The 27,954-nt window shown below is 30.2% G+C and overlaps 1 protein-coding gene across 2 annotated transcripts in view; it reads right to left on the bottom strand.

The window, feature by feature from the left end:
- Positions 1–27,954, bottom strand: part of Pgant9 (polypeptide N-acetylgalactosaminyltransferase 9) — a 205,282-nt gene that overhangs the window by 43,073 nt on the left and 134,255 nt on the right. For both annotated transcript variants that reach the window (XM_088188849.1, XM_088188850.1), the window contains exons 5-6: positions 25,903–26,536; positions 20,940–21,150 (exon numbers count right to left, since the gene is read on the bottom strand). In XM_088188849.1, coding sequence (XP_088044975.1) covers positions 20,940–21,150; positions 25,903–26,176 — 485 coding nt within the window. In that variant the 5' untranslated portion in view covers positions 26,177–26,536. The remainder of the gene's footprint in view (positions 1–20,939; positions 21,151–25,902; positions 26,537–27,954) is intronic.

Raw genomic sequence — 27,954 nt, 5'->3', positions numbered from 1 at the left:
ATTTAGAGTATTATATATTGATGAGTCGTAACTGTAATCGTGTACAACGGAATATTTTACTGTAAGAAAATATTTTGTTGAATTTTTTATATTCGGTGTGAAATTACCAAATATGCTGCAGTAAATTGCGCCAACATTGTAAAACTTTGCTTAACAGATATATTTGAATATGTTCTTAAACAACTTATTAAAAATAAAATATAAATCAGAACATATATGTTACTATCGATATACCGACTTGTTTCACTACAGTTAGTATATCATGCGATTGAAAAATATTAATTACAAAATACCGCAAAAAACTGTATGAAGCAGTTACTATAATGATTATGGCTTATTTAGCGTTGTATACATCCATGTATTACACTTATATTATAGACTATTGCAAGTCATGCTTTATTTACTAAACCAGTGCAACATGTATTATATTTAAATGAAATAAATACTGTTCTGTATTATTAGCCTTTTACCATAAAAATACTGCACTATACTACATTTTCGGTAGCTTTAAGTTAAATTGATCGACTCCACTTAAGAGTGAAAGCTACTTAGTAATACCACTTTGCTCTCAACAGTTTGATACATATGCTATAAAAATCTAATATATAAAAAAATACTTTAATCCAATCATATTGATTTTATTAAAACTATTCATGTTTAGATATTATTTTTAATATATTTACATTTTTTATATATTATTTATAAGTGCAATATATTGTTTTATTGAATCATGAATTGTAACATATGTTGTTATCATACTGTTACATTAAATATTCAGTTTGTCAAGTTTTACCATTTGACAGAGCGATTCTGAGACGGAATTACAAAATAGTATGTGTTGATATTACTCTCGTTAACTAACTAATAACTTCATGAACTCTTTCAAGTCAAACTAAAACAAACAGCGGGTTTCAAAAACCATTCCATCCGTCCAAGCGTTTCTTCTCATTAATCTCAATTACGCTTCATGTTGCGATGTAAATTCACTTCTGGCTTGTATTTATTACACTTTTTACCGGTTTGTTCATACGCGAGCCAGTTTTATTGAAATTTATCGCTTTTTACCGGTTGTTCGCCGCGCTTATTGCGCCCTTACCCTACATTGTGTAGTGGTGTTCCTTTTCCTGAAAATTAACTTTGAGGCTCACATCGGCCACAGAAGTGAAAATTTATCGACGTCTACGTTTCGTTTAATTCAAATTAAAACACAACACTCAAACGATCTACCACAAAAATTCATTAGACTTCGATATAGATTAAACAAATACACAACACACATACAAATACTGTTGTTTTTGACATACACTGGTTTAGTTAAGCTAATATTATACAAAGACATTTGTTTAATGTGACTGAAACTGACTTGAGAAATAAATGCTAACTGCATTATGCAATGTCACGATCGTGGCATCCAAACCACAAATAAACACACATCGTCTATCGACAAAAATATAATCATGTGTTTCAGTTGATGGTGTCTGGTAGCAAGAACAAAATAATTATTATTTAAATAAAACTATTTTGCTTAAACTTCGCCGATCTGAAAATGTCATTTCGCTGTAATTAAATATTAATTAAGGAGATGCACCGTGACTGAGAGAAGGGAACCGCCGATGGGGGCGTTTTCATCGTCTCTCTGCGGCCCGGAGCGGTGGCCGCAAAGCGACTTTAAAATCTCATTAGCGCCACCGCCACATTTTAATCCCTCCATCTCCCGTGACAATGGTGCCGGGCTACTTTCGACGGCGAACGCAAAAGCTTATTTATTCGACAAGGAAACGCTGAATGCGCCACCAGCTTAACGAACGTGACGAAACATGACCGGAGGGTAAAGAAGGAACGGGAGCTGAAAATTTGACTGAAAATTTGTGACACGAAGTCCGTAAAGTATAGCTAGAGATGCATCAGTACAGTGGTTTTCATCTGCCAGTCATCTTACATCCGCTATAAAGAGATTTTTTCAAGAATGAAATATATCTGGTAACTATTTCGAGTGCTAATAAATATATACCAAAGGGATATAATTACATCAACAGTAGTAAACAATCATGGCTTTATAAAATAAACATATTAAAAAGATTATGCCAATTAGTGTAAGAAATACTTATTATTATAAGCTTGAGTGTCTGAAGAGTAATAAGAGGGCAAAGATGCTTTATTTTTGTTGTTGTTAAATAGTGGTGAAATCCCTAATCTAATTGAAAATGTGTTTAATAGCATTTGTATGTGTATATGTATTCGTATGTTGTTAAATATATTCGTCCAGTGAAAGAAGTAGTATCGTCTAGGCCGAAAGCTTTAACGGTACAAAGGCAGGGACATTAATTACACGAGATTCTCTGCTACGGTAGACTGGGAAGGAACCAGAAGACAATGCCACGATACGTGCACCAGCCAAAAGACATATATCACTTTAGTATTCACAACGTGAAAATGCACCCTAAAACTTTATTGTAGTCGAGCGCCATTGTTGTACCCTTATCTTGTAACAATTTGCATTATTTAATACAATTATTTAGTTTATATCTGGAAATAATAATGCATAATAATGCAATATAACAATAGCTGACAAACGATCATTGCTATCAGTGTATAATCGTAATGAAAAATACAGAAATATAGATACAGCGATAAGCGACTCACTACAGTGTGCTTAAAAAATTACTAATAATAATAATAGTTTAATATTTTTTATAAACTTAAACTCGGTTTTAAAGGCTAATGAGCTTCTTTATATAATAAGTATAAACTATTGATGTCTGTAATAGAGTCTCCAATTACTCGAACCATCAACTACTCGAGTATCGAATATTAAAATTTTAAAATACTCGAGTACTCGAGTACTTTCGAGTATTTACCAAACGTACCAAAATAGCTATTATTCAAATTCGTGCACATATAAATAAATAAATAAAATACTTAGTATGTTAATTTTTACAATTATTTTAACTTCACGAACATACTTTTTAAAAACAATAATGCAAAAAGTGTCTCGAATTTAATATTACTGCTAACCTTTGGTTTTATTATTCCCGTTATGGAAAAAACCCTTTCCGTTGCTGTTGATTTTGGTCTTATTGTCATTAACGCGTTGGATAAGGCTTCTAATTTATATCTGTTCGCTTTTTATAGATATAAAATTTTTTGAACTCTCTTTTTATGTTCTCTTCTTTCATTCCCTTCTCTGCTTTTCTCTTATTTCCTTCGACAATTGACAAAATAGCATTTTGTAATTCTTCTTGAATAGATTTTTTTTCTTAACAATATACAATATTCTACTCCTTCTGATTAATGCGAAGAATTTAAATCTATATCCTTCGAAGATGTATTTGGGTGAATCCCTTTCACTCTAGAGCTAAAACGGTTCGCAAAGAACTGACTACTTTAAATGCCTTTAAAACATACAATTGTTTTGATTTATATTTTAAGCTAAGGGATCAGTATAAACAATTTACAACACTTTACGCTACAACTGCATAGTCATAAAACCTAAAAAAATTTTTGTTGATATTTCATATTGTTCATTGCCATAAATTAGATAAGTCGGGACTGTCGAACAGAAAACACAAAAGAAATTTCTCCGTCGTACCCACTAACATAGCCGACGACCGGAACTATGCAACTATGGAACTATGAAAAAATTATACCTGATAGTAACCGCTCTAACTCGGGGCTTCGTGCATAAACGCCAAATAAAAGCAAGACGTTAACCTTTACCGGACCGAGTTAAAGTTATTTTTGTTTCTGAAATTTTTCAAAAATTTTTAATTTCGTGTATTAATCGAGTAATTTTCAAAATACTCGATTATCAAGTACTTGAAAAATAGACTCGAATTGGAGACTCTAGTCTGTAAGATGTTAGAATTAATTAGTAGTACAATTTAATTTGTAAGTTTATTAAAAAATAGTGATTTTATAAGCGCTCTGTATATTGTGCAGCGTGTCGTAACAATAACGAACCGTTATTGCGACGAATGCATGAAAACGAGGTAAAAATGCATTTAAAGTTTAACGTGAAAGCCGTAAAAGTGTGCGAGATAATAGCGACAAACATGAAATATTATATACAGTTTTTTAATACCGAGCGATAATAATACACAATGTAAAATAGTAAAAAACGTTTCGTTTTTAGCGTTACGTTAACAACCAATAAAAAGGCATTGTTTTTCAATAGGTTTGATTTATATTTAAATACATATAAAATATTTGTATTTTAAGTATTATTATTTCTTTTAATTTGGTGGCTTTTATAACTAGCTTTTCAACATCATTATCATATATGTATGTATGTATATACATATATGTATATATGTATATAGTTAGAAATGATTCGTGATCATGGCAAAAAAATCACGGCCGAAATATAGAATACAAGTAAGAAAAAATTGCGACGAATCCCGAGATTCCAAAAAAAAAATATATGCATATATATATTTTTAAATATAAACTACAAAAAAAATACTGTTTCATATTAAAAAAGCAAAAACCTTTTTTTATTGCCTTTGTCTAATACATGGTTTCCCAAACTATGTTCCGCGGATCCAAAATAGGTGTTACGCGGAGCCTAAATAGATATTTCAACTTAAAAAAATTGAACATATTCTACTACATAATGAAAGGCGAGCAACGGTTAAACTTCACTGAGGTTTATGATGTCAAGAGAAGGCGAAGATTTTTAATACCTCGAAGTTGGGTACAGCAATAAAAATCTTTAACAAGTGCCAATATTTTTTACCGAGGGTGAAAGACTATCTCTCATCCTGTGTTGAAACAGGATTGGGTGTATATTTTTGGAAATGTAAATGAATTAAATAAAATTTGCATAAAATGAATCGTATTACTTGTACATTAATTTAGTCTGATTGCTTACAATACAGATTTTTTCCATTTTGACAAAAAAAATAAATTACAGAATTTACGTATTATTCAAAAACTATACATGGATCTTTGGTTGAAAACAGAAAATTTGACGAAAGAAGAACCAAATGCTTCTATTGATACGTCTATCGTCGAAGAAGAAAATAATCCAAAAACTATGATTTCTTCAAAATTGAATATTAAAGAACAAGTGTCATCTATGAACAGACCAAAACGGAAGTACGATAAAACTTATTTAAATTTTGGATTTACGTATATTGGCAATTCAGATGCTCCTGATGCAATGTGTGTTTTGTGTCAAAAAATACTCGCAAACAGTTCTTTGGCTCCAGCTAAACTTCGCAGGCACTTCGAAACATAAGGCACTTTTATTACATACTAAAGTGAGATGGCTATCCATAGGAAAAGCACTATGAACTTCGAAATGAATTATTAGTCTTCTTGAAGGCACAAAATAATTTGCAACATCATTTTATCAAATTTTTAACAAACCCTTCCTGGTTGATACATCTTGCATATTTGCCGAATATTTTTACAAAGTGCAATGATGTAATCATTACAAGGAAAAAGTATTACAATTTTTAATATGAGAGATAAAATTGAATCTTTTGATAAAAAATACAATTTTGTATTTTATCATTTGATTCTAATAATTTTGATTATTTTCCTGCCTTAGATGAATGTTTAAATGAATTGAATTTTTAAGTTAAAAAATAATTTTCACAAGTATTCTTAGAACACCTATAACTTGAAAACAATCAAACTCTTTCGGAATATTTTCCGAAAACTAGTAAGGACGATTCCTGGGTACGGAATCCATTTTCCGTGACAGTTAAACCAGTGGGCTTAAGTGCAATGTATTATAAGAATTTAATTGATTTAATTAATTACTCTGATTTGAAACAAAAATATAAATATCAGCGAGTCTGACTGAAGAGTTCCCCAATGTGTCAAAACAAGCTATGGTTTCTTTACTTCCGTTTTCCACGACGTATTTATGCGAAGTGGAATTTTCTAAATATATTGCTACAAAAACAAAATACAGAAATAGACTTGACGCCACAAATATGAGAATACAACAAATATGAAAATACAACCAATATTGTGCCTGATAAAAAAAACCTAAGTAGATATATATTATTGAAGAAATCAAGATAATAGGTATAAGTAAAATAGTTAAAGAGTGGTTTATTATTTCTTTTAAAAATGGAGAAAAAAGTTAAATGAATTTAAAATAAAATTTATTGTATTTTATTACGTTAAACAAACACAAAGTCACCCGTAAAATTTTCAAGTGAAGATTTCAATCTTTCCATGGAAGTTCAACATAGTTTGAAAACAAGTGTCATTTCCAAACTTTAATTACACCACAGTAAACATACACACGCACACATCGAAGTGTACATAAATAAACGCAAACACCAATATCGTCAAAGTTAACCAACTATTAGCAGCAGTAACTTCTTTTCGAGTTGTTCCGACCAAACTTTGAAGCGCTTGATTAAGCAAAAACCTTTTCTTTTACAACAAACACACCCTCACCCGAGAGGCTTGTACACCAAAATACATATACTATGTACGCTGTGGAAGCGCCGCTTTCCTAATTTTATTTTATAAAATAAGTTATTAAAAAAAGTTATTCACGCTATCTACTGAGGGGTTAAATATCAGGCGTTGCGATATTTTACCCACAGCTTTCCCCAAGTCACAATCCACGCACCGCCACTGATACATGCACACACAAAATCTTGTGTACACATGTAAGATCTTGTTGTGTGTACAGCTGAAATTAAACGAACGGGCGTGCGGCGGATTAATTATGAAACGCTCAATAAGACAATGCGGGAAGTATTTGCAATTTATGCGAAACATTCGCCGAAGCTTTGTGTCCTTGCGGGTTTAATCTTTAATTAAACAATAGACCAAGTTATGTCTGCTTGAATCTGAACGAATTCTTCCTTACCGAGCCGCAAAGTTAAAAGGAGCCGTGGATAGATCGCGTTGATACGGACACCGTGTAATTCGAGCCATATGTGTCTTGACTCGGCTACATGAACCACATACATATACTACATTTATCTGCCGAATTATAACCATTTGTGACTTGAATAGTAGAAACTCTAGATATAAAACCGTATACTAGTGTACTACAACTTTATTAATTTAATAACAGTATACATTTGAAGTGTATTAGATACGAAGGTTATGGCGTTGGTACTATGAAAGTTTAGAAGGCAAAATTTTATAGTAAGATAAAAAAACTGTGACGTTTTACGGTCGTTTCATACCTGCAGTATATGCTTAGAAAGCAATGGTTTCATTAAATAATAAACAAAATTAAAAACGGTGTCGTAAAAAGTAGATTTAGTTTAATGCGGAAATATAGTTGTGTAGTTTAAGTTTAGTTCAATCGAAGGTGTATTTCTGTGAATGGATTGGGGGAAAATTCTCGTCTGATTGAAAAACTCATTGAGGCATAAGACGAGTCTTGCGGATATTGCCAGATCTTAGATTAACTGAAGATTTCCCGGTTTTCCGCAATTAGATGCTACAAAAAGCCGCCTTCCAAGAAAGCCGTAGACGTTTCACATTGCTAATCGAATCAATCTAGAAATGTGCTTACTGGTTACTATATACATAATATTTAAATAATGACCAATTATACTGTATAATAATTCTGAAATTATAAACATAAGTTTTTTATTTTATATTGTATTATCGATTTAATTACTCTGCATTTTCTATTTACAAATATGGCGGTACAGATTTATTTTATTTATTTCGATTTATGCAAGGAGTACTCCCCATCTGTGCTACAGCTAACTAAAAAAATGTACAAATAATATTACTGCTGTCTACCGTCTCTAAAAAATAATAAAATGAAGTCGTTCCATCGTTATGGAAATGGATATTAAAATGTACAACCGAAGCAGTCCTTTGCACAACTGAGAAAATATATTCAGTTTTGGCAAAGTATTAAAGGAATATTTCGATACTCGATAGAGCGATATAAAAAGATATAATATACTTGTCCATATAAAAACCGAAAACTGGCCACACAAATTTATTACTTATTTTTGTATGATATATTATGTGCTGATTGCAAAGACTGTCATTAGTTTTTTAAGCAAGTTTTTATATCTGAAGAGATTAATTCAGCCATGTAAATAAAAAACCGACAAAAAAACTATATATGTTACAATAAAAAATGATAAGATAATTAATAAAGAGCGTAATGTTGCAAAAACATTGTTAAATTTTAATCCTACAATTATTGGGAGTAAATTTTAGATTAAATCCAGCGCTCTTTGTAAATTTTTAATATGGTGACGATAAAAAAATATGTATATACTTTAAAAAAAATTGTACATACAGAATTGTTTTTATTTTTATATAAACAAATAGCACACGTTACATTAAGCCGCATAAAATGAAAAAATCAGACTAAAATAAATTTATGTATGTATTGTATATATGTAAGCATTAATAGATTTTTAATTTTAGCTTAGAATATAAAATTCAATGTATCAATAAATTATTGCCCGTATAAAAAATATTTAACACCTAATCTAAGGTATTGCCTCAATTTATAAATTTTGTACTTGTACATAAAATATATTATAAAATTATCAATTAGCTATTATATTTATGCAAAATATAAAACTACCAACTAATCATTATTTATTTCAAAAAAATGTAACTTTAGATAGAAAAACAGGATAGGTAAATCATGACTTTTCTCAATAAATATTTACTGAAACATTTGCAAAATAATATATTTTATTTAATACGTGGTATGCTTGCATTTTATTTAAATATTTTATGTGACAAAAATTGAGAACGTTGAAAATATTTTTCAAGATTAAGTTACAATAGTATATAACAAATATTTACTTTTCATCATTTCTCTAAATCATAAGAATCTAAAATATATCACCAATCCTTGCTCGATTGCTTAAACTTTTAATTAGGTACATTTTTATAACTTTTAAGTGGTTATTTAGCCGATTGAGAGTCAGATTTTACAATACCTAATTCTACATACGTAAGTTTGGGTAAAATACAATATTATTGTGTATCTGTCATTTAGATTATTAACTACAAAAAAAATCAGTCTTTTGCTTATAATCAACCATCATTTAAAATATTTTTTTTAACAATGTTGAAATGGGTGCAATAAATCGGGTTATTGATAAAAATTACTACCCTTTGTAAAGATCAATTGATGAGTAAGACTGATTATGAATGTGCTTACGCAGTAGGCGTAAAACTGTCGTGAATTTTACTGATGAGTATTTGCGAAACATTTGATTAAAACATAAACATGGACAACTCTTAAATGTGAATTAGATACACAAGTGTATGCAATCGTAATAATGTCAAAAAATTATTGCCCGAAGAAATACAACATGCATGAAATAGACCAATCAACTCTGTTTTAAATTAAGTAAGAGTAACGCACTCTAATGAAAGAAAAATAAAAGTATATGGGTAAGACAAGTTTTACAGTCTATTGGTTATAGCTAATTATCATTTCAAATACTGTTAAATAAAGGCTGTAATAAGTACAATGAATCAGGTAAATGGTAAAAAATAACAACCTTTTATGAAGATCAAGTGACGGTAAATCTGTCGTGAATTTTAGCAATTAGTATTTGCAAAATATTTTATAAATAAATAAATGTGTACAACCTTTATATGTAGGGTAAGGATAAAACGAAGATATATAACACGGATGAAATGGATCAATCTATACAAAAATTTGTTGTTTTGGATTAAAGAAGAGATAGGCTCTCTAATTTATTTATTTATTAAGATTATGACCATCGTGACCTAACAGGTTAACCTAATGCGTCACAATTAGCAAAAATATATTACAATTTTAAAATACACACAAATATATACATATATACGTATGCACACATATAAATTCATATACGAGAAAATGTCAATATCTCTGGGCACAGTATTGAGCAAACGAATAGCGTTTGTCAGAGAAGAGTTGGAAAGTGCTCCAATTCTAGTCTTCACAGGCAAGAACAGTGGACGGGACCGAGAACTGTAACCACCTTCCGGAACCCACAGCTCCTCAAGCACCGAAGGATTGTCTACGATGCCTTTGAGCAATTTCCAGACGTATTTAATTATATAAACACTTCTGCGAGGTGACAATGAAACAACGTATATCAGCGCTCCCAAAATAAAAGCACAGGGAAACATGAACAGATAATACCCGTATTCCTTTAAGAATAAATATCGAAGGAATTTACGCTGTACTTTTTCCAGCTTCAATTCATTTCATTGACTTATTACGCATGGAATCCAAATAATAAAGCTGGTTGAGCATCATAAAAAGTGCGCAATACTAAAGTATTTCTGAAGTAGCGCGCATTTCTTAAGATAAAACCGAGCGTTTTTAATGATCTATTGTGAGTCTCTGCAATATGTTGGCTAAATTTACAACGTTCTTCGAAAGTCACGCATAAATCCTTAGTAAAGGAAGATCTGTCTGGAATATATCCGCCGAAATGGTAGGAATATTTTGCCGACATCAACGACCTTGAAAATGAAATTTATTTACAGTAAAAGGCAATCGGTTTTAGCAACTCCAATGAATGAAAATGCGAGGAAAACAAGCCTAATGAGAAGAAAACAAATTTATATGGGTGAGATGAGGTGCACTAAATTTGTCGTTAAGGTGGTGAAATATACAGTAAAAATTGTCTTCAAGCAATTTTGCTAGATCCAAATAAGCAAGTGGCCTGAGGGTGATTCTTTTATTTTAAAACGGAAAGTATTGACTTCCTTGATAGAACAGTGAATGCGGTGGATTATAAGATTGTTAGTACTACCCTTTTAAAAAAATCTTTATTTTTAATACTTTATGTATGCAACCTGGATTTTATTTAGTAAAAATAAAGATATCCTAATGCTAGACCCTTCAACTATTAAGTACTACTCTCCCTTATGTATACTTACATACGTATATGTAATAGTTTGCTCAAAAAATCCATGAAGAATAAAAAGGATTGAATCATTGAAGCGCAAAAACTTCGTTGATTTTTATTTGTAGAACGCAATGGTGTTTAACTAAGATTTAAAAAATGCTTTTAAATTTGAAATATTTTAATAAAGTGTATAGAAATAATTTTACCAGTTCAAGCACATATAAAATACAATAAATATAAATACTCTAAATTCGCAATGGAAAATAAAAATAAAATTTGAGGCCCAGCTTATTGGCGAATTCGGATTCCGAAATTGCCGTTTATACCCAGACCGGCGTAATTTATAGTAAGCCACGTTTGCTATACACGCGTATGTAGTAGGTCTGGAAGGACGAGTAATAACGGCGGTCCCAAAACGGAAAAGGGCCTTATCGCCTTAGACACTTGTCGTGCGTGCTCGATAAGCCTATATTCTTCGGCGAACTCGGCAGGCGATTATATTTATTTTAATGTAGCACGGTATAGCGCACTTGGCACCTACTAAAATAAAATATATTATAATTTAACTCTCGGCGAGCATAAATTTCAGTTTAAATTTAGCGTAATGCACACGGTAACGGCACGGCGAGGGTTTAACGTTAAACGTTACGAATGTTTAACTCGTTGCGGACAATAGCACAAAGTGGATTAGCGAAGGGAGTTGTTTTTATTATTTTTATTTTTATTACGATTTGCCCGCGTAACAATGAAACATACACGATTGACAGATAATAATTTATACGTAACAATGTGAGTCTGCGGGCTGCTTGTATGTATAAGTAATACATTTTTATCAAAACTATTTTTTTTTAAATCATGAATCTTTAAAGGTTCATTTAACAAACCACACAACTATTTTGCGTTTACATGTTATTTAAAACTGACACTTTATTAGCTTTAAAATAATATAATTATATTTTAATTATAACGTGTCATCTGAAGTTTTATTATCGTTTCTTGTAAATATTACAAAATATTTGTTGATGTTTATTATAATGAATAAACAATAAATAAATATTTAAAACAAGATTAATATAAGAAAATATATTTCTTGTTTTTTGTAATTTTATAAGCTACATATATGTATTCCTTTTATAAAAATTTTATCAGATTATCTGACATTTTAGTTTGTATTTTTTTTATTTTTAAATGCTACATTGATAGTATCAGCCAATCTATCATTTTTATCACAAACTTGCCTATTATCTTTTTCGCATGAATCTCAATTTTCATTCTCAATACTATAGCATTCAACGTCTTTATCAAATAACGAATATATTAAATAAAAATATCGCAAGCATAACAAGTAATTGTAAACTTTAATTATTAATGCAAATTTTATGTAGAATCAAATTGCAAAGCCAGTGATTTTTTTTTTTTTTTTGATAATAACTTGGGAAAGATTTAGAAATATATTGATTTATTCGTTTAATAACGATAACTTTTAAACCCTTCAGCACTTCAAAGTTGCATCGGTTGTAACCAGATTTGCATCACGTCTACCCAACGTTATTTTTAGATTTTTCCCGAAAATGTATTCCTCATAAACGTGAGACAAATATCCCGATAAAAAATAAGCTATACCTAATACAATTGATTTAATAACTAACATCATAAAGATAAACAGCCCGAACAATCTACTTTGCGGGAATTCAGAATTTTATGCGGTATCGAAAGATTATTATTTAGAAAAACAATGTAGCTTTCAGGTATGAGCGTGTTATGTATATGAGATAACAAGGAGCTTTATATTTAGATAATTGTTGTGTTAAACAGTGGCAAATGTTTTATTAATAGTTAGCAAATATGGTTTAGCCTGTTAAGTTTGTAAATCTTTTCATGCATTTCGCGAAAATAAAATTATTCGATTAATTTATAATTTAATTACCAAGAAATAAGACATTGCACTAATGCAAAAAAATTGATCGATATGCTTTTCTCTTTTCTTGTTTTTTTAATACTAAGAATTTTAGTTATGTGCAGTAACTCTAGGATCTATTGCTATTAGTAAGATAGGAGTTTGCGTGTGATTTACATGTTTGCCCATTGGCTATTCAAAAAAATCCTCTGGGCTTTACTTCACTTCAAATCAATTTAAATTTTTGATTCTCGATTGCAAACCGTTATATTTGCCGGCCATATTAGCGGTATGCTATATAAGCTTTTTTTAGAGTATTTTTACATATCATATTTGCACGACCTAGCTTCATTTTAAGTAAGTGGAACAATTAAACAAACATTAAACACTTAAATCTTTCCTCTTACACTTCATATTCACAAAGTCTTTAGTTGACATTTCATTCGCTACTTTTGTTTACATTTCATTCGATATTTTTCTATTGCTAATAATGAAAGATCATGTAGACGTTTCTGGGTAATTGAATTCCGTAAATAATTTTTTACTATTTGCAATTTAAAAAAAGAACTATCGGTTGTAATAACAGTAAATGGTAGTGTTAATTTAAGCAATAAGGTGGCGACTACTTCTAAAAAACTAATCGAAATAGTGGAACAATTCGGTAAATACCCTTTGGATATAATTTTGGAATATTCCGTATTAAGCATGGATTTTAAAATGACCATTTGAAGAGCTGTTGTTATAGATATTCATTAAATCTGTTTTGCAATGCTTCTACGGATTTAATATTATCAGAATCTTGCATAGAATGAAAATTACATACAAACGTATATTATTTCTTTTAACCTAATATCTAGCTGACTATATTTAAACTTTTAATGAAGACATTTACACGATAATAATATTAATTTGTGTTAAAGCAGTGATCAACCACCAACATATCAAAATTACATTTTACGAATACCCGTTTCTTGTCTTTAAATGTAGGTTTGATTTTACATTTCAAAGTTATCTCTATTGCTTCAGATTTTTCTGATGCATACATAATTCTCTATGTTTTTAATTTATTTTTGGCAGGACCAAATTATTGTTTTATTTAATAATTATATATATTTTATAGAAAACGCCTGCCCCCCGTGGTCTTGCACCACGTAGTTACGCTACTGTGACCCATCCATATCGATTAGTTAAAAAATAAATATTGCGTAAGGGTTTGTTTTTCATTGATGTTTAAAAACAGAATTACATCTAAGCTCATTAAGCATCCTTTAATATATTTACGTCAAGAGACATGTTTACTTTTTTTTATAATTTACATACAAAAACATAAATATGTTATTTACACTGCTTGTGAGTTTCATGCAAAGCGTTAAATGAAAATTTATATCTACAAAGGAAATTAAATCGGAAGTCTGCGTTACATATATAGCGTACTATACTTTATTATATAGCACACATATTCAAACATATATAAATAAAGTATTGTACAACCCACAGCTTGAATTATAATAATGATGATAATAATAATAATAATAATAATAGCGTAAAGTAAATAAAAAACGGAAACGAACGGGGGCAGGCGCTCATAAGTGAAAATATATAAGGGGGCGGGAGACCGGGGCGGTTCAGGGGTGTTCCGGGGAGGATCAGGGCAGTGCGGGGGTGAGGTCCCACGTAGACGACCGTCGCGCATAAAATTAATATTCAAACCTAGCGACCCCCGGAGGGGACTGAACCGGCGCTGTGCCCCTGGGAAAAGTGCGGGACCCCTGAACGCACATGCAAACGCGCCAGGGTCGATATAATTTACGATAAACGGAATATCCCGCTATATTGTACTGTGTGTATGGAGAATAAATACATTCTTAATGAATGAAGAACGGGGATTGTATCTTAGGTCAGTGATTAAGTTGTAAATTGTTTTCGGTGTCTAAGCATATGCTATGTGAAACAGGACTTAAGAAAATGATAAAAATCAACATAAATGTTTAGATTCAGACATTATTCTTAAAATTTATTACAAAATTGTGGAACTACGCATGACAATAGAAGAGTTGAATTTACAATTTTTGTATCAATATTAATTTTTATATTACACATATGTATGTATATTTGGTTCTCGATATAATTTTTTAAGATTGTGAGATCATTCTCGCCGGTCTTTAAGCGTGTTTTAATCTGATTTTTAAATGGTTTCCTTATCCTTACAAATGTCTTAAAGTCTATTCATAAAACAGTTGACACATAGTGTATCAAGCAGAACATCATAGTTTTCGTCCCATCACTAACCTCTCGTCTTTGATCAAAACAGTGACGAAATCTTTGTATTCAGGATACGAATAGACGTCATAAATACTGATTTTAAATAGGACTGTGAGAAATCTTATCAAGAGATTAGTTAAAAAAAATTAGCCATTATTTACCAAGTGGCGTTGTGAATTTACATTTTTTTTTAATATTAATGTCTTACAGTTTTATAAATATATAAAAGGATTTGGAAAGACATTATACTCTTATTATTACATAAATAATATTTTTTCTTTAAAGCATTTATTATATTAAAACATTTTAAGTTATGTTATGCTTGCCCTTTAAAAAAATATTGTAAGCTAATTTTATTGAAATATTTTTTCAAACTCCATTGAGAGTTACTTAGCTGTAACTTTGGAATTTACTACCGTTATCTTGATATTTTTTTTAGTACACATTATTTTTAAATATAAAAATACTTATATAATATATCCATGTTTGTTTCTATTAATTCAATCATTGTCACTAACAAACAACTTTGTGTTTTTTGTTGTATATAATTGAGATGCAGTTTAAATTCACGTGAATGTGAGAATGCAACATATCTAAAAATATACGCATAATACATATTAATTAGATCATAGAATTCGATATGTAAATATTTGTGATAAGCAAGCTCTTTAAAAGATGTAGGAAGTGAATTAAGAAGGAGTCTGTTATGTTTGATTTTTGCCGAAATGGAGATTTGAAACTATCGTGTTACTGATATTGCTGGTGAAAGCATATGTTAAAATAGGACTAAGTCAAATATTAAAATATAGTTAGTGGCAGTTGAACAGTATTATTGAAATAGTTCAAATCAAAATTATTTAGCAATTTTGTAATTGAAGTGCAAATTACCGATGGATTTTGAACATTTATTCTTGGAATATTACGCGAAGGATTACATAGTAGATAATGCACATAAATATTTTACTCATAACAGTTTATTGTTGCCTGGAATATAGCCACACTATAAAGGATATTGGTTAAATTAAATCCTGTATTTCGTTATTATAAAATTACACAGAAAACCCACATTTTATATACTAGCCTTAACATTAAAAAAATATTATGTTATATAAATGGTATATTTTTTCATCAGGTAGATCTTAGAATTAAATTACCAAACCTAATATTTTTCCATATTCTATACAATTTAATATATAAATTAAATATATATATATATTTTCAATAAATTTATGAACATATTCCTAATCAAATAATGTACTATATATTTATGTATTTATATATTTATGATAATTGACGATGTATTTGTACTAGCATATATTATTACATTCAAATTGATAAAGTTTGTGTTTTCACACGAAAAAAAAACATAATTATGGAAATAGTTTCATATATATTATCCGCAAACACCATAAAAGCACACAGTAAAATTATAAAACTTTGATCGCGTGTGAGATACCAACAAAACCAACTTGCGAGCGCAAAATTATATGAAATAAAATAATATCAAAAAATATTTACTTTGTATAACAAGATTGTAGATGCTATTCATAATTTAAATAAACTACGTAATTTTGTTAATCTCAAAGACATAATAATTATTCATACGAGCAAAAAGTTACACCCGCACGTATGAGGCAAAAACTCGTCGAGTCAAATTGCGTATTGTAATAAAAATGGGCTTTCCATGTACACCTGTCCCACGTACGTTTTTTTAATTACAAACCGTGAAATTTTGACACGCCGCACTTAATTAGGATTTCTGAATATTACCCTTGTTATATCATATATGTACATATCTACATACGCTCATGAATAACTATCACCGCGGTATAAAGTTTAATTCGATTTATTAATAATAACCGAGAGAGCGAGCGATTTGTTTGCTGTTAATTCACAAAATTAACAAAAGCCCTACTTAGGTGATTTATTTAGGGACAACCATATCATACATTATTAATTACAGTGTTTGTTCATTCCCCACGCATTCGCTAAACGTGTGCTTTGTAATGTAACAATGATACCAGTACATGCAGAATATATTTGCAATTCGATAACGCCGACTTTCATACGCAAATATTAGTAACGCCAGATTAAATAAGCGTATCAAATATATTGCTCGAGAGTATTCTTTATTATCAGTGTATCGAAATCGTAGCTATATGATGTATTATTAAACAGATAGGGTTGTAAAATTACATGTATAATTTATTGACATGAATGGGTTGAGTTTTTTTTGTACATGCGTTATATATACGTAAAGATCTATTTGTTGTATTAGACACATAAATGTGTTCCCATTATTATTATTTTATTTAAGTAACGACTCATATAATATGTTTAAGCATAATATATCTCTAAACGTGAAAATAAATGAGGAAAACATCTATTACTACAATTTTAAATCCCGGAACGGAAACTCCTGGGGAAAATTTTCAACAAAGCGCAATAATAACGAGCCGTTGGCATTTTTATTGCGAGCCGAGTGAGTGAGGGCAGTGAGAGAAAAGAAAAAAAACACTCAGTATAAGACATCTGTGTCTATTTAATTGGTCAATTCATCAACTGAGGGAAAATGGTGCGTCGAAACAGCGCTCTTAGGCAGATTTTCTTCGACCCTTGGCCATCGTTTTCGCCCTTAACCCTCTCTAAACCGCATAAAACGAATAATGTTCCCTCAACAATTTTCGTAATAAAATATTACAAAAATATTGTAGATTTACCAAGCAAAAATGAAATAATCGCTTTCATAATATTAGCAAAGCAATACAAATATTTGTGAATCAAAGAATTGTGAAACATACAGAAATTCAACAGTTAACGTCAAATGCGATCTAGATTTAAAACACTATATTAGGTCAAATCACACGAGTATATAAGAAAGCTATAATAAAATTTCAATAAACAAATTATTTATTTGAGTTGCTATTTCCCAGAAAATTTAAGCATTTTGGTTTAACTTGTGTTTTTCTTTTGATTAAAAATTTACATTCCGTTTCCTACATTAATTTTTCCTGTAGAAAGTTGTTACTTATTATTGTAAGCAAATTGTAAATTATAAAGTAAAGGTAAATACGTTTTATAAAACTAAAATTATCATATTATGGTAAATTTTGAATTTAAAATGGAAATTTTGCTGATTATTACCATTACGATGAATATAATGTTTGTAAAGATGTAATATCGCAGTCTGTAACGTCTCAGACTAGTAACTCTGAAGTTGATTATAAATTATTTATAATTAATAATATAGCTATCACCGATTCCCAGAATTTCAGTCTGGTGGTTAATATTAACATGTAGGTATTCATCGTGTCTATTTGACTTATATACCGTTGCAACGCATTGGGCTTATACCTATGAATTTACTACGAAAGATAAAAAAAAATATTTTTATCTGTATATATTTATTTACTTATTTTGAACAATGATATAATATGAGACCTCAAAAATATTAGGAGCGAGCTTAACAAACGTATGTTTGAAGATATATTAAAAAGTTATTTAATTGTTTTAAAATATGAACGGCTAACTAAGCTGATGGGTTAAGTCGGGATGATTTAATTTTCTTCGATTTTTCTTATAAGCTTTTGAAATCTTTTAGAAATATTATTATGAAATTAATTGTTTTATTTAAGAGTTATTTATATCGATATTTTTATAATCATAAAAATGATTTGTAATATTCAAAGTCTGATGATTGAAAACCATTGTTTTGAATAAAACTTATAGTATTTCATATTATATTTTAATAAATATTAGTTGTAATATATGATTATTGATATAAAAACATTTGTATTGCATGATTATTTGGCAACCTTGCATTTGTTTTTTCATATTCAATCTGTGTTTTTGTGTGTGAAAAAGCGCCATATTGTCGCTTAAGAGTGCTTTTAGCTAATCCATCAAAATATATAATCGTCAAGTGTACTTTTTGGCATAGCAAAGGTACTCAGTGGGATGTAAAGACTTTTTTAAAAGCATTTTTATGACGCTTTTAACGCGTGGTATAAAAACCGGCTAATTACAATAAAATATGACCTTACAGATCTATAAAAATATTTTCAATTTGTTTTTACAATAATGAATAGTTGTTAAGCAACAATGTTTGGAAACGAACTATAAACCATAAATAAGTATTAGTTAAATTTGGTAGTTAAGCTGTTCCAGGGACAGATATAAAAATATATTTCATTGGTTAATTGTTAAAATTGACTAAAATACACTTTTTTTATTCAAAAAGTTGCTTATAAAATTTATTATTCTTAGATTGGAAAATCAGATCTCATTGACTGTTTTTTTTTTATTAAAAAATAGCGAATCAACATTTTAGATTATTAAATGAATAAACATAAAATTTATTTATTAATATTTTTTATTAAATCTTCCGCTGTAATCTGAAAGACGTAAGCCCAATGCGTTACAACGGACAAATCTGTACCAACTGAGTAAGTCAATCAAACATAATGAATACATACACGTAAATATTATTCGTCATACTGAAAGTCTGAAAATCGTTGACATCTATATTATTAATTTTAAATTATTATGTGCTATACAATTTTTAATCAATGGTCATAATTCTTTAATGATAGCGCATTTTTATAAATAAAAATTTGAGTGCTGCTGCCAGGGCTTGAACCCGCAACTTTAGAGTTATTAGTCTGAGACGTTATGGACCACGCTATTCTATCCTTAATAAACTAAAATTAGTGATGCACTTGGACGCTTAATTTAATTTTAAGAGTGCGTTTTATATATAGAAAGGAATGCATTTGTTAGATATTTAACTGATCAACTGTTATATTATTAGTTTACGATTAAGTTTGCCGAAAAACGTATTATAAGAACTAAAACTCGTTGCTTATTTTGGCGTACATTGAAAAATTTATAGACATATTTGTCTGTAACGATGTTTGAAGTATTACGATGAAGAGCAATGTATTGTAAATACCAATACTACAAATAAGGAAAATATGTATGTATTATATATAAAAATAAAATTACGAATGTTAATTATGTCTAAAATAAATAAGACTCTTCTTTATAATAATACATACTATATGAACATTTTCTAAAAAAACAATTAGTAAATAAATTGACCCAAATTTATAATCATTATTAAAATATGTATTTATTAAATATTCTACTTTGGACCAGATTCATAAGCTATCTATATATTTTGGAACGTTGCTTCTCGGTCATAAGAGGGTTGAGCATAGCAAAGCCGCGGAAAGCCTTCAAAAATGCTAAAAGCCTGCGTCGTTAATGAAAAGATATTGTCTCGAGACGTCGACGTCATTTCTCCGCTACATTTTTCACGATTAATTACTTCGTTAGAACCGAAAAACGGACCGAATGCCACCACAGTCCCACACCAGGAATCCCTTAAGGAAGGGCCGGTGGCGGGATTTATGCCCCTGGGCGAAAAACAAAAGACCCTTCGCCGACTGTAAACAGGACCTCCGGGCGACCGGGATGTTCGAGAGTTATGGACGCAATTAAAAATAATTAACGGAGATCTCGAAACTATTCTCGGGGTAAAACTCTCGAAAGAAAATTTCTGCGGGGGTCGCAATTAATTACGGTGCAGGGGGCGAAAGTCACTCGACGCGGATCTGAAGGGTCACAGTTCGCGAAATGTTTGATATTTCTAGCGCATTACCTTTCGCCTCTGTAATGTGTACCGCATTAAATTAGATTACACACAGCAGTGCCTTAAAGGATGAAATAATGTTTTGATGCTGTGACTTTGAAGTCATAATTATTGGTTACCCTATCTTAATCACTGTCAATAGAATTATGTTAATTACATATTTCTAAAGGGTAAAATCTCAAATAATAATAATTTGACCCATGAGATAAATTCAAGTATTTTGCAAAGTTCAAAATAATTAATTTAAGTGTTAATTGCTTGGACCCTTCTAATTATTTAAAGGGATTAAAAATACACTTACCATTGATCTCGAGGGTCAGGCAGACTCCTACGCACTGATATCAAATCACTGGCGTATTGGTTGAAGGCGTTTTTATTCCATCCATCGGCGACAGATCTTTTCATCTCGGACGACATGTTGGAAGGAAGCACGACGGGTTTTCCCATCTCGCCAGGAGCGTCTGAGCCGGCGCCGCCAGGGGAGTCTGCTGGGGCGGCCAAAACCCCAACACCTAATGATTTCAATAATAATATTAATAAGATCACTCTAGATTAAGAATACATTAATAATAAATAAAATAAAATATATTAAATCTGATCATAAATATGGCAAATCAAAAGTTATATTTTAAGTCATGATATATTTTTTGGCAAAATTTTAAGATACACATACATACAAATTATAAAAATAGGGATAACATAAAAATATCATAATGCTCTATTTTGTATTAATATTAACTCACTTTTCGGCCTCGGAGCATATCGCCACGAATTCAAAATTTGAAGATTTTATTACGAAGATTGTTTTATGATTGCTTATCTAATCTTCTGATCCTCAACACATTATATCTATATTTAATTTTTATGGTTATAACACACTTGGTTAATTTGCAATCCGATTATTTATATTCAATCAAACAACGCACATGACGAATTAATGAAAATTATGGTCGCGTAGGAAAATTTTATTATAAATAATAATTATTTAAAACTGTTGTCATGTTACCGTCGGCCATCTTGTTTTATATTTGAATGCTTGTTTTTCATTGGTCGAAACAACAGAATGCATTACGGAAAATCAATCGAAGCAAATTCAAATTTAATTTTTATTATTTTAATTAAATATTTTTCCTTTGTTTACGTGTACACCGTTACGTGTACACCGTTCATACATCCATTTTCAAAAAGGATAATGATGCCGGAGACCATCAGCAGCTAAATCGCGATGCTCGTTTTTTGTGATGAACTAGGAAGAAGACCTGGCCTTATAAAATTGAGCATATAATGTTTCGCGCGTCTGGAAGTGACGGATTAGAACAATTGTATATAAGATTATTAAAAAATACTGTTACTATTTTTCCGGCGTCTATTTATATTGCAGGGTCACCCTTCGCTCTCAAAATATTCCGAATATATTGTATTCTGATTACAAAGGGATTATTTTACTCAAGGCAGTACAAATTGGAAAGCTCAGTTTTTTTTCGGAAATATAATTTGTTTTAACAAGGCTAACAGGACGAATTTTACTCTCTGGCAAAAAAGTCAAATTATATGTTGGTCTTCAAGTGCTTTCCTCTCACATCCGTCGTTTTCACCCGGGGACGTTTCGCGTCTTTGCAATAAATTGTCCTCGTTAACCGGTGCCATTGTGGCATCATTGTGGGCAAAAACCATGCGTCGACACTCTCTGCACACCATTGTCGAGACGGAGAACAATTATCGGCTAAGTGAAGAGCGGCGTGTTTACGAGGGGGCACATCCGCACCACGCGTATTGTTCCGAGCCACGGCGAGCTTTTGTCTTGGGGCGCTTTCAATATTCAAGTTCTTCTTTACGAAAGCTCGCTCCGCAGACGCGGACGGCTAAAGTTCAAGTTTCGAGCGAATTGAACGCGAGTCATCGTCTGCTGACAACTCAGGCACTCGGAATGAACAATGGACAGGCAGGATGAGAGAAAAAGAGAGAGAGAGAGAGAGAGAGAACCAGAGTGAGGTTTGTTAACAAATATGGTGATAAGAAAGCTTCGTCGACAAAATTTAAGAACATGAAGATCCTATACAAAATCTAACGAGAGAGGAAGAGCAAAACACAATTAAGGTTAATAATCGAAACAAATATTATACTTACGATCTACGTGGTAAAGTAAACCACGTGGCAGAGAAAGGAAAGTACTTGCAATGTCCTTAAATTTTGTTTTATTTCGCACTGAATTGTTTAAATTCAGTGGGCCGCCTGAAAAAATATTATCAGCACCAGATTATAAAAACTGAACTATTTTAAATAGTTTTAGGTAATAACATTGCTTAAATATCACAATAAAACTAGTACTAATAATAATATTTGTTCATGAATATAATTATTAACACCTTGTTGGTAACTGCTAAAGTAGTTAAGTTTTAATTAAATAAAAGCTAGAGCTGTTTTTTTTATGTATTTCCCGTTTAACTGCCATCTTAAGTTAGGAAATTGTCAAGATACAATTAGACTCGCAAAGTGAAAATTTGGAATGCTCATAAACTGCTATTTCCCTGAAAGAAAATGGCAAGGTTTAATTGTCTGCGCAGCGCGTAAAATTGGTAGAAAATAGCAAAGGTTAATTGGTCGTGAAGATGTTTATTATATTTTATATAAATTATTCTGATAAAAATGTTATTTTATTTAAGTAAACTTTACCTTTTGATTACAGTCCAATTAAATTTGCTTTGTTTATTTAAAATATAGTATATAATGAAAGTTTTGTAAAATAAAGCTGTAAAAATATAATGTGTATGTGTTTAGCTAAGTAAAAGTAAAGGCATGTGATAATTAGTTCTCTACTAACAAACATCTGTTTTAACCTTTTATAAATACTGAATATCTTACGAATTGTTTTATAAATAAATTGCACATCTAGTAAATTAATCCGATGAATTTTTAACTCTTTATATTAAATATATATAGCTACCATAACAAAAAATAATAATTCTACTATAATTTCAACTTTTTATAATTTTATAATGCAGAGTACTAGAGGCCATAAACGACTGCATTATAATTAAATTTATAAGCTTTTTTTTAATATTAAAAAAATATAATATATATTTAAAAATTAAAAGCAAGAGGCAAGAACTAAAAAAGAATATACATAAATTACTATGCAATGTATATAATGAATAGACAGTGTCTAAAGAATGAAAGACTGAGATCATAGTACACATACTAAATGTGACAAAGTGAAACAGGGGGATTGCCCTACTTAATAAAGCTTACAAAGTATTCTTAGCAGTGCTGCACAAAAGGCTTCAAAAGTATGGTGAAGCAATAATAAAAGAGTTTTAATGCGGTTCTCGACCAAATACATCCACTTTAAAGCATACAGAACACATATTATGAGACAGTCGATGTAAAAGTCTCGTTGATTTAGTATCAAGCTATATACTTTTTTCGTTTACATTGACAAAAAAGCATTTGATATTTAATGCTCAGAGAACTCAAAACGGTTGCCCAAAACTTAGTAAAAAATACTATAAAAAGGAAAAATGTTCGTCTACAAAACCAAGCGACAAAAATGTTATTTACTAGTAGAAACCATTACCCAAAAATTGAAAGTAACAGAACAGATAGATAACTTGCCTAATTACCAGATTAAAACAGAGCCTGATTAGACATGCCACAAATATTTGTCGTGAAGCATCTAATTATGGATTAAATAAAAAAATAAAATCTTTCAAAATAAAATACATAATCAACTTTAAAATCAGCATATATCCTGCTAAACTTTTTTGAACATAAGATCCAGAAAAAAATATTTAGATCAAAAGTTACTACAAGTATACAGAAAGATCAATTATGTAATTCTGTGTTTCTTCAGCTTCTGTAAATATACGATGCTTTCTTATTTATATAATACATATTTTAAACAACCTGTATATTTTGTTATTTGTTTTATGAGTGATGAGATATATAAATACTATTATTATTTATAATAGCATCACATGGTATGCCTCCTCATAGTCCATATTTAAAGATCAATGAATTACGGCATAAAATTAAGTAAGATTTTGTAAAAATGACTGCGTAAGTTCGCGATGTTCTATAAGATAAATTAAGGAACACTTTTTCTTTGAGCACACTTTGTAATTGACCAATTTAAGTGAACGTTGAAGTAATCGAGCCTTATCTACAAATAATGGGTAAAGTTACTTAACTGTTTCAAATTTCCCAATATACGACTATAATTATCATGGAACACTTTTTCATGTAATTTAATAACAAATTATTAAGAAAAACAACAAAGCACTAAGTTTTTTTTATAATCACTAGAAGGATATTCGTTTTTTAAGATAAAAAAATATGAGAAATATAATAGTAAACAATAATGAATGTAGAAATAAGGACGTCTAAAAAAATCATTGACGAGTGTTTATTAGCTTATAAAATATGCTGATTCACTCCTATAATGCACCGTCTCGCATTGCAGCACATGCGTTGGATATTTGCATTTTTTAGATTTAGCTTTTAATATTTTTTTACGTCCTGTATAGTAAATAAAAAACAATTACGGGATTTAATTTCAATCCATAGGCAATTGCTTCCTATAACAATCAAATTTAATAAAAAACAAATTAATTATTTTTTTAATAATTACTAAGCAAATAAAGTAATGTGGCAACAAAATTGTTGTAACTAAACTGTTTAATATGGCAAAGTCAAGAGAAAGCCATTACTTATAGCTCATCCCTTGTTTTTATTAAATGTAATATTTTTAAGCCATTTGTGACAGTGACATATTGTAAGTTTAATTTCAAGTTCAGATTTTTTCAATTGTAATTATTTATATATTTTTTTACTATAAAAAAAAAACTTATACTTCAACTAAAAACAAATTTGAAAATAATGGGTATTCATTATAATTTAATTCTAGTCTGAATTTATTTGTGTAAATTAATTAATAGCGATTCCTAATCATCTGATTATAATTGTAATAATAAAAAAATAAGCTCGCAATTATAATATATATAATATGTCGTAGTTATGGTAAAATTTAATATACGTATTTTAATATGGCAAAAATGTAAAATTATTTGTATTGTAATTTAAATACAAATTACTATTCTACAAATATAATTTGTCTGCGCTCATCTATCAACTGCACCAAATATATTAAATATCATTGATAATCTATCGATAACACATATAAGCCTTGTAGATAATGTGTTTTTATAAAGACTGCTAAACAAAATAACTATTTTTTTTAATAGAAAAAATTTAGTATATAAACTCACCATCTTCTGGTCCCGCTGCAGGTTTCTTCTTCGTCATCGACGCGTTGTGATGAGGAGTGTTAGTCTCTCTTCTCCAAGCTTGAAACGGGGGTACCACGCCACCCCCAGGTCCGCCACCTCCGGCCACACCGCTTCCAACCCCACCCACTGCACTACCACCCGGTCCGGCTGTCCTCTCCTCGGTGAACAGTAGGAAGACGACCGTTGACCACACGGCCGACCCCAACAACACAATCTTGATAAGAAGAGACCTCCTTCTCAGTAAGAAGCCCATTTTAACGTGTGCTCCTTACGAACGATCTTTGGAAAAAACGCGAAACTACTCTACGTACTAATCGAATATGGCAAGCATCGATTCGCTTTCAATAATAATCTAATATCACAAAAATTTCAATATTCAAACGTTCGCACATAAACGATATGTAGATTTTAATTAGATATGTTTAATTCTATAGTAGAGACTAATCCTAGAATAGGTGATCGCTTATTCCATCTCAGATTGTTGATATATCAGACGGATCGATCACCTCTCGAACGCCGTGTATAGTTTTTTCTTCGCTTTAATTTCTAGATTTCGCATGACGTCACTTTTCATAATATATTCTAGATTTCATCTTCTAAAAAGCATCCCGATCTGAAACAAAAAAATATAAAATTAAAATATATATTATATATATTTTTTTTAATTAAAATAATTGATAACTAAATGTTGATCTAATGTGCAGCAAAAATAAAATTATATAGTTTGTCAAATAAATATTAAAAGCACATTAATAAATAGAAAAACAGTTTATGCTGTATTATGTATTACGTATTAAGTAAATAATTGTATAGCTGTCATATTAATCATATTAAATTGAATCAAATGTCTAAAGAGCAGCGGTTGCTAATGCAAGATATTTTCTATATTATTAAGTTGCTGATGCTTTCGCAGATGAAAGCCGCTTCTAAATAAAAAAATCGCATGATTCGAATATGATATTTTTTAATCGAGAAAGCATCATATAATCTTTGTGACACACATCAAAGTAGTGGGGCCAGCGAATATTAGCAGAATTTTCTTGGATTGCGAGATAAATTTTTGCCTTAATGCCACATATATGTATGTCAGTTCTGCCTCATAAGCTCCATGATTATATTTTTATGGACTTGATAGTGACAATTGCGGTTAATAGGTGAGTGTATTATTTTTTACATTGCTAAACTAAAACCAAATATTCGATCAGATATATCTAAACGTGTCAAGCTTCACTCGAAATTTTATAGTGTCAACTTACCGACATATCCAATATTCTTGATATATTTTTATTTAAAGAAAAATATAAAAAGCAGCATTTATAGATTAAAAATAGTAAGTGAAAAAGCTGAACGCTTAAGCGCGGACGTGAATTTCAATTAGCGACGCGAACTGAAATATTGCGAGCGTCACACGGCCGCTACGTGAGCGCTAAAAATGCACGATTTTTTTAACACACCCAGTATGCACACGTGCATAATGCAAGCAAAAAATATGTAGACACACACATAAAATTTAATTACGAGTATCGAAAAAATCGTAAAATTGTCATTTTGCGGACGGCGTACGATAGCGCAACGTAAAATTGCGGATATAGATATTTAAAAAAAAAACGTAGCGTTAAAAGTACCATGATTTAATAACATATGCACATTTAGTGGGATCGAAAAAATACACATATTTTTTTAAAAATATTTTCGTAAATAAAAATGCTATACAAAAACGAAAATGGATTTTTAAGTAGCACAGAGTGAGACATATCGCGTACAGCAGAATGATACAAAAACAGGCGGATAGAATATTAAAGTATGTTTAAATACAATTTATTTTTAAAGTGTTTGAGAATATTTTGAACCAAGATCATCCATCAAGATCGAATTTATAGTGACCGTTAGCAAAATATTGTAACGTCTCCTTAATTTTAAATTATTTCGAACGTTGTGCCAGGGATAACAATAGTTTTGAGCAACGAAAAACAGTTAATCTTATGTCCTCAATCAGTGCAGACAAAATATCGCACTATTTTTTTATTAGAC

Source organism: Plectrocnemia conspersa, unplaced genomic scaffold, assembly GCF_051122295.1.
Source record: "Plectrocnemia conspersa isolate PC_06_02 unplaced genomic scaffold, ASM5112229v1 ptg000007l, whole genome shotgun sequence".
NCBI lineage: Eukaryota > Metazoa > Arthropoda > Insecta > Trichoptera > Polycentropodidae > Plectrocnemia > Plectrocnemia conspersa.
This window is presented reverse-complemented; position numbering and strand designations above follow the sequence as displayed.